The 13,673-nt window shown below is 37.2% G+C and overlaps 1 protein-coding gene across 1 annotated transcript in view; it reads left to right on the forward strand.

Annotated features, from left to right (window-relative positions):
- The first annotated feature begins 8,108 nt into the window (after nt 1-8,108).
- The window catches only part of LOC144978283 (atrial natriuretic peptide receptor 2-like), a 97,016-nt gene continuing 91,451 nt past the window's right edge, over nt 8,109-13,673 (forward strand). The window contains exon 1 of the mRNA XM_078924130.1: nt 8,109-11,390. Coding sequence (XP_078780256.1) covers nt 8,209-11,390 — 3,182 coding nt within the window. The 5' untranslated portion in view covers nt 8,109-8,208. The remainder of the gene's footprint in view (nt 11,391-13,673) is intronic.

The following is a 13,673-nucleotide window of genomic DNA, read 5'->3' on the forward strand; positions in this document are numbered from 1 at the left end:
ATTATTATTATTTTATTATTATTATTATTATTATTTTATTATTATTATTATATTATTATTATTATATTATTATTATTATTATTATTATTATTATTATTATTATTATTATTATTATTCAATTACCGAGTTTTCTGATGTGCTCTTATGAGATCCCATGCTTGAGAGTTTTTGCCAAGATAAAGGACATTCAAATCGGTCGATATTTGAAGGATGAGTTTTTTGCCCAAATTTTTATACACGTTTCTCTCCAGAGTACAAACGTAGTTAACCCATTAATCATAGATTTACAGAAGAAGTACGGGAAGTAACCGGTATAATTTTCTCTTTTTTTTACGGTCCAAAGGAGTTGTTTCCCATACTTTGAACAAATTACATCTTCATCCTTTCCATCACACTGCATCTGTACAACGGTAGAAATTGTCGATAGCATGAATCTATCAGTCTATTGTGCAAATTTGAAGGAGGAGGAGGAGGAGGAGGAGGAGGAGGAGGAGGAGGAGGAGGAGGAGGAGGAGGAGGAGGAGGAGGAAGAAGAAGAAGAAGAAGAAGAAGAAGAAGAAGAAGAAGAAGAAGAAGAAGAAGAAGAAGAAGAAGAAGAAGAAGAAGAAGAAGAAGAAGAAGAAGAAGAAGAAGACGAAGAAGCAGAAGAAGGAAAAGAAGTGGAGGATGAGGAGGAGGAGGATGAAAAGATTTATCGAGAAGAGTCAAGGAGTAACAGGGGTACATAAAGACAAGCATGGTCTGAAAATAAACATTGAAGACAATTTGGGGGTTTTACAGTAAATTATCACCACAGTCTTTTTGGCACGGTTTCCACAGATAATGCATTGAAATTGCCTTTTTTGCTTGGGGCGCTCTTAACCTTTCTACATTTTGGGTTTTTTTGATCGAGAATGTTGGTGTTTGCTTCACACTACGCTCGGTGTTTGAAATCTACCTGTTTATTAACGATTTAAACCGAAACAAAATTATGTTTATTATTGGCACATTTTCCTCCAAATAACACTGACATTAGTCTTTCAACTTTTAGAACTAGACCAAATCATTGTCTATTCTCTAAAGGAGACCTCAATACGCATAAAATATTAACAAGAGATGAAGTGAGTAGGAAAGTGCCGGAAGACAATAGAGAATAAAACTTTCGCGGCGGTGATGGGGGTTTGAACCCGCGACCTTACTGGTACGACAACTCCGCCTGGCAGGTGAGATCGTGACTCTACCGTATGAGCTATCCACGATCCCAAAAAAAATCGTCTCTAACCCTAGTCATTATTAGAGCCTCTCTCTTCCCGACTTCTTGAGATCGCGGGTTCAACACACACAACCTCCGCGAAGTTAGTTGGCCAGCAATTAAGCTTAATATCCAATATTCTCAACACAAACATATAACAGAAACAATTGAGACATTGAGTATGCATAAAATATTAGCAGACCACCAACACAGATTCAGAAAATATTCAAATTGTATGACATCCAACGCATTAGACTGTTTAAGAAACTGCTAGCTCCTTGGAAGAGAAAAAGCAGATTAAACTCATTGTGCTCGATGTTTCTAAAGCATTTGACACTGTGCCAAACGAAAAGTTCTTGCTACTAGATATAGCTTGAACGAAAAGTAATCTGGAGCATAAACAAAGAGGGCAGAAAATCTTGAAATGGTTTCAAAACTGGCTCTGTGATAGAACCCAAGAAGTTGTCATCGGCGAACACTCCAGCAACAAATGCAACGTCGTTTCTGGGGTTCCACAGGGGACAGTACTCGGATCCTTATACTTCTAAATATTATAATTAACACGAATGACCACTTATCTCCTCAAACTAAAAATAACATTGTTCGTCGATTACAGACTTCTGCTTAGAAAAATTGAACAGCAGATATGCATAATGTGATTCAAACAGATTTGGAATATCCAACGGTGTCAAAAACATGCCACATGTAATTCCATCCGTCGAAATGCTTTCTGTTGAGAATAACAAACAACGGCAGAAGTTTCATGTTTCTCATTTTCAAGAGAAAACAAAATTACCAAAATATTGCAATTTTGCAGGATGACTTCTTTTCCAAAATCGAAGTGTGGTCTTGACAATGAATACATCTAGAAAATGCTCTGAGTTTTAGTCCCAATAGTAGTAGTCTTTCCGAGGCATAAGGGCATTTGATCCGGAGTTTATCACAGCTTCTAAAACGTTAAATGGGTAGAAAAAAGACGTCTTGCTGGCTTTTGGATAGGAATAAATGAACGAACTCCAAATATTTATTTCATTTGAAAATTTGACCTTTGGGTCGATCTCTAAAAATATACTGATATAAGTCAGGCGTCAGCCACATTGCAACGCTGGAAAGTTAGCTATAGGGATAACGACAGCAGCGTTCAAACGTTAATGGGGCAAACTTAATAGCTTTTGCGAAACAACGTTGCAAATGACTAACGCCTTTTCTTAAGGGTAGCAATAAATTTTAATAGCTCATTTAACGCCTCTGAACTTAGAATAAACTGCGATTCCATGAGCGCCAAAAACATGAAAGGCTTACTAATTTACATTTGTGATATTTTAAAAATTTATTTTCCAATGATAATTATAAATGTTAATCCAGATAGGTACATAAAATACACCTGCACTCCAGGCCGTCGCAGTCTTTTACATAGAAAACCAGGCGTCCCTTAAATCAATGATATTATAAAACACACGTCATTCGTCGTATTTTGCATGTAGGATTTATCAAGGTTTTTAATGAACATCCACAAAACAAGGGACTGAAACAAATGTCAGAATTTTTTCATATTCTATTATATTAGGCAGCAGAGAAATCCACACTGAAGTGTTTTGCCAATAAATAAATCAATGTTGCCGATGTCCATGTCAAATTAAATGGCCAGCAGATATCACCGTGCTGTCCATATAATGGCCAGATATCACCGTGCAGTCCATCTAATGGAATTACAGCCACCACGATAAACCGAGCACATTCGTTTCCACAATAATAGTTGCTGGGATAGTCGAAACATAAAGAATATAATGATAATGATAAAAAAATGTTGTTGTCCACAATATTAAAGTTCAAATAGTTTACATACTTTAACATTTATATAGAGCAATATCCACGAAACGTACTACTTAAGGCGCTTTACAATGGGTCTCTGGCCAACAGCACACTTAATATGAAGAACGAGATATGTCGCCTGTAAGGCGATATTATATATTTTTCCGATAAAAACATCGCTGTTAACGGTCAGGTACTTATTTTACACCTGGGTACGGTGAGAGAATATGAGTATAGAGCCTTTTCAAAGGCCTGAACTATGCGATGCTTAGAGCGGGACTCAAACCCTTGACCTTCCAGACCGAGGACGAGTGTCTTGCCACTAGCCCATAAAAAGCACACATAGTCCGTACAAATATTACACTTGTAAATGTGTGAATAATATAATGACATAGATAAGTTACTTCGCGAAGCCACATATTTGAGAGTTTTATCGGGGTTTTTTTTTAGCCTAGATGCGGCTATGTGGTCTTGTGGTATGGCACTCGCTTTCGGATCGGAAGGTCCAAGGTTCGAGCCTCGCTCGGCGCATAGTTGAGTCCTTGAAAAAGGCTCTTTACTCACATTCTCTCACCGTACTCAGGTGTAAAATGAGTACCTGGCCGTTGACAGCCTTGTCTCTGTCCGAAAAAAATGTAATATCGCCTAACAGGCGTCATGTCCCGTCTTACATGTTGCGTGTTGCTGTTGGCCAGGGACCCCTTGTAAAGCGCTTTGAGCACTTATAGTGGATATTGCGCTATATAAAAGTTCAATTAAAAATATTTTTTTTAGATGAGGGTCATTTAAATAGATCGATATGCGAAGGACGAGTTATCTTGCCAAATATTTAAATACATGTTTTTTGTGTTTTTTTTTTGTGTACGGCAGATAAAATATAACGGTCTTTATCCTAACCAACGATCACCTGAGCTCTAGCCCTTCGGTCTTGTGCCATAACGTAGAAGTTAGACGTCTTTTGTAGTTGTTCCAGGTGACTATAAAGTGTGTAAATACAACGGTAAACATGTTTTATGAACCTATGTTTTGGTGCGTTGAATTAAACGCGGGGTCCTGGGTTCGAGTATCGCTCGGCGCATAGTTGAGTCCTTGGAAAAGGCTCTTTAATCACATTCTCTCATCTTACTCATATGTAAAATGTTTACCTGGCCGTTAACAGCGATGTCTCTGTCGGGAAAAATTGCAATATTGCCTAACGGCCGTAATGTCTCGATCTATATCTTTTGAGTTGCTGTTTGGCAGGGACCTTTGCAAAGCGCATTGAGCACGTTTAGTGGATATTGCCAATATTAAAGATATTATTATTATTATTTTATTATTATTATTATTATTATTATTATTATTATTATTATTATATTATTATTATTATTATTATTATTATTATTATTATTATTATTATATATTATTATTATTATTATTATTATTATTATTATTATTATTATTATTATTATTATTTTATTATTATTATTATTATATATTATTAATTATTATTATTATTATTATTATTATTATTATTATTATTATTATTATTATTATTATTATTATTATTATTATTATTATTATTATTTATTATTATTATTATTATTATTATTAATTTCACCATCATCATCATTGCCATCGTCATTATATCATAAAACAACTGCAACGTACCGAAACCGTGAAAAATATTCACTCCAGCTCAGCTATTCGATCTATCGAGATATCACGATCAGAGACGTCCGGTTTTACTAGATGCGACTGTATAAAAACTGTTTTTATGAGTCGAAGAGTTATGGTCATTTGTATAAAACAATGTGGTCGCATTGTTACAACACATTGCAATTTAGATCGGAGAGAGAAAAGTGATTTACGAATAGATTGGTTTAATAGGGTTACGGTCAGAGTCAGGTGAAACGATGCTTTTTCCTGTGTTAACATCTCATTGAATTCTTTGAAGAAAACAATGATGTAGGACTTTTTGTGTAAGTGAGGATTAGGGAGCCCGTTTGATGGTGCAGAGAATATTATCATGCTTTAAAAAACATGGTTGGCTGCGGTTTTCTTTTTTACGAAACCCGTCGAAATCCGCCGAAACCCACCGAAACCCGCCGAAACTCAACAAAGTTGTGGGAAGTAGGCAGCAGTGGGGAGTGAACATGGGACTCATGAAAGTGTACACCATTGAGGAATGAACCTGAGACTGGGTTTAAGTGGGTTTCGTAAAAAAAAAGCAATTACATTTTTACGAAACACGACGAAACTCGTCGAAAGCCGACAATATCCGACAGAGTTGTGGGAAGTAGGCAACAGTAGGGAGTGAACCTGAGACTCAGGGAAGTGTACACCAGTGGGGAGTGAACTTGAGACTATGGTTTTCGGCGGGTTTCGTAAAAAAAAAAAATAATAAACATTTCGTTGGTTGTATGTTTAGATTTATCAAGATTGGCGTCTCCGAAATTGATTTTGCAATGAGTTTTTCCTTTTTTTCTAATTTGAAAGTAAAGAATATGCTGTTTCATAAGAGGTGTTGGCGGTGGTGGAGGTGGTAGTGATGGTATTGGTGGTGGTAGTGATGGTGGTAGTGGTGTTGATGATGTTTATGGTTACGTGCGGCTATGTGGTCTAGTGGTATGACACTCCCTTTCGGATCTTTAGGTCCTGGGTTCGAGCCTCGCTCGACGCATAGTTAAGTCCATAGAGAAGGCTCTTTACACACATTTTCTCACCGTACTCAGGTGTAAAATGAGTACCTGGCCATTAACAGCGTTGTCTCGGTCAAAAAAAAAATTGTAATATCGCCTAACAGGCGTCATGTCCCATTCTACATGTTAAATGTTGCTGTTGGTCAGGGACCCCTAGTAAAGCGCTTTGAGCACGTTCTTTCACGCAGATACTATTGCTTAGGCATTTCATCGAGGAATATAGATAATTCATCAAGATGATGTAAAAAGCAAACAAAGTGTCCAAGTGAGCAATATGGGGGTTAATAGAAATGCCTGTAGTTGGCCTCGAACTCGGGGCTTTCTGGATCACTATTCAACGTCTCAACCACTCAAAGAGTGCCCTCTAAGGGCAATAACTCACTACTTATTATTAACCATAAACACTGCAATGGAACAGATGTGTGGTAAAATGCAGTGTCAGCGAACGAACTAAAATACAAGAGACGATGGCAAGGACATGCTTTCTCGGACAAATTCTTTTTGTTATCTTATTGTGACCCAAGCCCTTGGCGAGAATTACGTTTTGAAAAGTGAATTTAATGTTAAACTAACAAAAATATAGGTCTAGAATTGTAATATTTCACTCGTGATTATTAATTCAGTTATCATCATCTTATTGACCCCTACGTAATCCTGTTTTAAAGTTTACAGCTTACATTGTATCTGCTTTATCTATCACTAGATATAACATGCACTTCAAACGTTTATTTTACTCCCTTACCCAACTCCCACTTTTTCATGTTAAAACAAGGCCAGTTTGTTCGCACCTTAATTTTTACATGAATATTTTGAAATATTGTAAGTAATCAATAATACTTTCGCTTGAATATTTCAAATAAAACCTGCTAGATCAATGGTATGGAATTACATTATAAGGGAAGAAATGTTTCTGGTCATCTTCACTCCCCATTCAAACCAGAGTAAATGAGTAACTTTTCAAGTTTCAAGTTTCAAGTTTATTCAATATTAGGCTTTCGCCAATAAATCAACAATTTGATGCCAACATATATGAAAGTGGAAAAAAAAGGTAAATGGAACCAAAAAATAAACTGATACACCACACAAAAATACACGAATGGTAATAACATCAATACGTTCATAATAATAATAATTAATATAATTAATAATAATAATAATAATAATAATAATAATAATGATGATGATAATAATAATAATGATAATAATAATAATAATAATAATAATAATAATAATAAATAATATATAATAATATATAATAATATAATAATAATAATAATAATAATAATAATAATAATTAATAATAATAATATATAATAATAATATAATAATAATAATATAATAATAACAACAACAATAAGAAGAAGAGAAGAAGAAGAAGAAGAAGAAGAAGAAGAAGAAGAAGAAGAAAGAAGAAGAAGAAGAAGAAGAAGAAGAAGAAGAAGAAGAGAAGAAAGAAGAAGAAGAAGAAGAAGAAGAAGAAGAAAGAAGAAGAAGAAGATAGAAGAAGAAGAAGAAGGAAGAAGAAGAGAAGAAGAAAACAACAACAACAACAACAAGAATATCAATAATAATAACAATAATAATATTACCATAATCCCCACACCCAATCATCACCGTTACCACCACCACCATTACCATTATCACTACCACTATCACCATCACTTTTACATTTCCAATCAGTTTTTCTCATTTAAAAATAAAATAAAAAATAAATAAATAAATAAATAAATAAAAATATAATAATAATAATAATAATAATAATAATAATAATAATAATAATAATATAATAATAATAATAATAATAATAATAATAATAATATAATAATAATAATAATAAAATATTGATACCCATCACAACAGACCTCCTCACTACCACGAAAATTCCCGTAGTACTACGGCTAAATCCCGGGCTGAGCCTGAAATTTCTGACAAGTAGTAGTTAGTAATAGAGTAGCTGAGTCTGAAAGATCTGACAAGTAGCAGTTAGTAATAGAGTAGCGTCCTTTCTAAAGGATGGCGATCAGGTATTAAATACTCTACCAAAAATGGACCAATTGGTTATATCTTTGCATGGCAACATTTTCATTTTCACACACAGACACACACCCACACACACACACACACACACACACACACACACACACACAGACGTAAAACAAGGACACACCAACAACAGAAAACAAAAGTTTTTACTTTTCCTTCAATTTTTTTTTCACTTTGATGAAATTAATTTTGTTCTTTTTTTTTAAACGTATTTTTCAGACCAAATCCAAGAATTGGAGAACAAACCAAGTATAAATGACACGGAGTCTTTTCGTTCAGTTTAAAACCTTTTAACGGTGAGAGATAGTGATTCGTACGCATAACTGACATATGAGGGAAGATCATATTTAATATTTAATAAACCATACCCGACTCACACATTGGTTTTGTATCACATTCCATCTCAAAGACAAACTGAGTTGATCAGACAATAACATTTCGATGTCCCTTTTAAAAGCAATCCAGGTCATGGATTCTCTTGCCAACTCTTCGCCAATTTGTCACGACTTAACTCTAATATTTTACATATCTTTGATCGTGTATGTCTACGGTATTGAAGCACAGGCAGAGTTTACAAAACCTATAAAAGGAAGCAGTCGTGCATTTACGGAACAAAATCCTAGAGCAAATTTGCAAAATGAGCATTTTTTAGAGAATTCTAAACTCTCCGATAAAGAGAATGCAGATCACACTTTGTCTTTATCTACAACTACGACGAAAAAAGACACAAAGACATTTGGTAAATCCAGCATATATGAAAGTAGCGGTTTAGACGATGACAGGCTCCTTGCAAATCCACATAGCACTGTGGATGTATCATCAGGGATACTTCTCAATGGCGTCAAAGGTGTTGCAGACTCGACATCTCTTTTATCGACTTCTTCATCGACAACTTCCCGGCCTTCAACTTTTATTAAAACATTGGCAATGACAGTGCCATCATCTTCTTCAACTTCAATCTCATCACCTACTACGGGTAATCTATCTAAAAAATCGCCATCTTCATTAAAATCTTTATTAACATTACCATCATCAACAACACCTTCGCCGCCATTTTTATTACCAAAATCATTGTTTAAAAATAACGAACAGTACCTAAAACAAATACCTGCAAAAGGACAATTGATTTTTGAGAATCCAGATAGAGAAGTAGTATCGACTACACCAACACAATCCACATTCCGACCAGATATGTTAAACCTCATAACACCAATACAAGTAGAGACAACAACAATACCAAAAGTTCAGTCAACCAAATCTTCGGAGTCAAGCAAGACAACAACACAAGAAGAAATTCAAACGGAATTTCCCATTAATAAAAATAATTATATTACAACACAGTTACCATTACAAAAAGCTACTGCCCTTAACAGGTTGCATTATCTTTCAGAAGTACCAAGTCAGGGAATCAAGAAAGACGAAAAAGAACAATTACCGGACGCAAGTATCTCACATCAAAATCCAAAACCTATACGCTTAACGACTCAAAGGTCGAATGTGAAACAAGTACCACATATTGAAAAACATATACAGGAAGCAAAACAATCCTCACAAAATAAATCTAACTCCCAGACTTCTGATCAACCCCAACATCCTGTACTAATTCTTCACAACAATGTGGTCAACACTATCAAACCATTTCCATCTACAATACAACCTTCCACAAAATTCAATTTGACTAGAAATAGTACCGACGCAAAAAACTCAAGTATTTCAACTAGACAGACTACATATGTCAACACAGAGTATAACGCAATTCACCTTATCCCAAGCCCAGAAAATACTATAAGCGTTACAAATATTGATTCTACAACTCTTAATGACAAGGAAACCCAGGGTCACACAATAACTGCAAATGCAAGCTCATCTGATATATTATCTCAGGATTCTTTTAGGTCAAACAGTAAAGTGGACATCAATATAACCACCGATGGTGACGAAGCTGGCACTAAAAAAGCAGCTTCATACACAACAAAAAGTGTTACCTCTTCCACCATTATCAACAACCCCAGCAACGAAATTCAAGATCCCAATTTAGCATCAAAAATCACAACAGATGTACGACCAACCAAGTCTATTGAGCATACGGAAATTCCTCAATCTTCTACACAATATTACTTTACTCTTACCACAGAGAAATCTGAAACTAACTCTGATGTTATTTTATCCTCGAATGCTTTTAAAACGGGAAACATATTTGATTCTATCAAAAGAAATGATCCCACTACTGAACTTTACCTTAAACATGAAGTCTTTAACAAAATAGCTTCTAATTCATTTGCCATTACCTCGACAATAGATTACACTTCTACTGAAATAGAACCATCCAATATTGGTCCACCTTCTAATATTTTAGAAACTATCACAACCTCTACTCTTGAAGCGGTACCTACAACAATGACTGATCACTCCGCTGAAAACTTCATAAATGACGACGTTATATGTTCCACTTTAACATCAGGACATTTGGACTTCTCATATACAACAACCGATTTGACTAAAACTTACTCCATGGACGATGCCGTTTCTAGTAAAATTCTATCCAGCTATACCGTCACTCCCGTGGCAAGTATATCAACCATTAGTACAACTATAAATACAAATCACGGTACCACACCTCGCACAGAATCTGTAAATGTCACTCCAAGTTCAACTACTAATGTAGTCCATACGACGAAGTCCACAATAAATCCAAGCATACATGGAATCGGCCCATCCGCATTCAAATTAAATAACAGTTTTGTCAATATCACTGTGCCTACACTCGAATCAACACATAACGTCATTGATACCACGGCATCGATAGCTCAATCAAATGATGGAACTGATATCCCAGTATACAATAATGATCACATGACATCAAAAACAATGTCCTTGTCTACCCAGACGACAACTTACATTTCGGTTGGAACCAATACGCCATCATATAAAAATGAACACATAGCTTCATCTACTTTTGATACATCTTCACCTTCCAATAGGCCAAATCCAAGTTTCACCAAATTACCAAATGAGATCAACAACACAAACACTTTTCTAACGATCCCAACAACCAAAAAATCCTACAGAACAACGTCAAATACATGGACACCGCCCCCTTCAACTGCATCAACAACCATCTCTACAACTACTCCCAATAATGCAAAAAAGTTAGATCTTAACTCACCCGTATCCACTTCAATCTCTCCAAAGACAGCGCCAAAGGCAATCCCAATACACACAACTCAAAATCTAATCACCAACAGACCAACCACATTGTACGATCTACCTCAATTGAGAACCACAACTTCTCCTTACACTTTCATGACAACTCCAAATGCAGATCTTGCAACGAGCAGATCCGTACCTGGAGTCAATTATCCCTTCACACCTTATGCCTTTTCCACTATCGCCTCCACTACAACCTCTAGGAGGACGGCGGCTGCTTCTGCAAGACCTTTAAATCCTCCATCAATAGTCATTAGTAGCAGTAAGACAACAAGAACTTTCCGTCGGTCTGAGGTCCGAATCGCTTGGCTTGCACCCCTTGATTGGCACGAGGAGTTGAGCGCTCCAACAACGGTCAACGCTTTTAAACAGGCTCTGTACGATGCGAGAAGATTTTTACCAAATACACGTATAAGGTAAGTGATTATTTCCGTTATTCTTTGTATTTCTGATGATCTAAAATATGACACATCGCTTCAAACTAGTATTATATTGGAATGAGGCAATTTAATAACAACTTAGAAACTTCTTTGCAACAGGTTAACATTACTGGGGGCTGAACCCTTGGATATGGAAGAGGACACCCAGAGGAGAGTGAACCCGAGACAACTGGAGTGGACACCAGTAAGGAGTGAACCTGAGACAATGATATGTCTACATTCTGTAATCTTCGCCATCCACTTCCATAGTCCTGGGCTCACTCCCCACGGGTGCCCTTCCTGAGATAGTCTAATGATTATTTTTCACTGTTGTCAATATCTCATTTTCCCCGAGTTTATACTCTATTGGTTACTATTATATCATTATATAGTCCCTGGTTCGCTCCCACCTGTGTCCACCAATTGGTGGGTGTTCCGGTTCACTCCCCACTGGTGTAAACCTCACATAGTCTCTGGTTCACTCCCCACTGGTGCCTATTTCTCCTAGTCCCGGGTTCAATCCCCACTGGTGTCCATCTCCCACAGTCCCAGGTTCACTTCCCAAAGGTGACAACCTCTGTTAGTCTCGGGATAACTCTCCATTGGAGTCAACCTCCCATAGTCCTGGGTTCATCCCAAATTCTGTCAACCTCTATTTCCCACTGATATAAACCTCCCACATTCCCGGGTTCACTCCAGAATGTGTCCACCTCCCAGAGTCCCAGAGTCATTTCGCAATGGTGTCAACATCAGGTAGTCTCGGGATCACTCTCCATTGCTGTCAACCTCCTATAGTCCCGGGCTCACCGCAAATTGTGTCAACCTCCCATTGTCCCATGTTCATTTGCCACTGATATCAACCTTCCATATCCCCGGGTTCACTCCCCAATTGTGTCCACCTCCCATATTCACGGGTTCATTCCCTACGAGTTTCCACCTCCCAAAGTCCCAGGTTTATTTCCCGCTTGTGTCCAACTCCCTTATTCCCGAGTTCAATTCCCACTGATATCCACCTCCCACAGTCCCAGGTTCACTTCCCAATGGTGTCAACCTCGGGCAGTCTCGAGATCACTTTCCATTGATGTCAACCTCCTGTAGTCCCAGCTTCGTCCCAAATTGTATCAACCTCCCATAGTCCCATGTTCATTCCCCACTGATATAAAATTCTTCCCATCGTCCCGGGTTTACCCCAATTGTTTCCACCTCTCATAGTCCCATGTTCACTTCCCAATGGTGTCAGTCTCGGGTTGTCTCAGGATCACTCACCATTGTGTCAACTTCCCCTGGTCCCGGGTTTAATCCCCAAAGATGGGCACCAGTGGAGAGTGAACCAGATGATATGGGAGAAGGGCATCTGTGAGGAGTGAACCTGAAACTATGTGAGGTGGACACCAATGGCGATTGAACCAGAGACTGGTGGAGGTGGACACCAGTGGAGATCTTAAGAGACCCAGCTACCCAATAGCCCTGGATTCAGTCCCATCATTTAGGACAGAAAGGTAGTTCGCTGCCATAATTTCTGGCAGAAAAGTGTTGATAGTCTAAAAAAGATGGCAGTAATGATCATGATGACCATGAAAGTGGGATAATCACCCGCTCTCTCTAATTCTCTGAGCTCTAAAATTGACTCCGTAGAAATGAAATGGGGAAACAGATAGAAGAATTAGTAAATAGTAGAAAACGCACGAATTGACCTCAACCCACCCCAGTTCACATGGTCAGAAAAAAATGAAATAAAGGGCATGGGGTGGGAAGATCCAGATCAGACTTTAAAAAAAAAAATAAATAAAAAATAAAATTCCCTTTATTCATCCCCAAGGGGAAATTTATCTTTAGGGTCTATTCAAAGGGAAGATGGAATTACCCAGGCGTCAGCCGCAGTGTAAGCCGCAAAAGTGAGCTAAGGCGGGGCGATTTGCTTAAGGCCACTCAGCTAACCGGGCAGTCGAACTCGGTACCTTTTGGGTACGAAGCAAAGACCGTACTGCTTAGCCACGCTGCCCCCCGCTGCTTATAGATTGCCCTGCAAACGGGACAATGTACCTGTCAATGACTAACTTGTTTGACAGATAAATAAATATAACAGATAATATGAACATTTATGCTGACACACCGTCTCGAAACAGTATTATGTCGGGATGACTCGGGTGCAAAAAAAAAATGATATATTGACAAAAACATGAAACATGGGGTTTGTTTCGATTTATTGTGTAAGAGAATGAAGACAATTTTTCACAATGCAAAGGCCTAAAATGTGGTATTTACTATCAATTTAACTCT

The sequence above is a fragment of the Berghia stephanieae genome, chromosome 8, assembly GCF_034508935.2.
Source record: "Berghia stephanieae isolate SIO BIC M18660-M18661 chromosome 8, UCSD_Bste_1.3, whole genome shotgun sequence".
Classification (NCBI taxonomy): domain Eukaryota; kingdom Metazoa; phylum Mollusca; class Gastropoda; order Nudibranchia; family Aeolidiidae; genus Berghia; species Berghia stephanieae.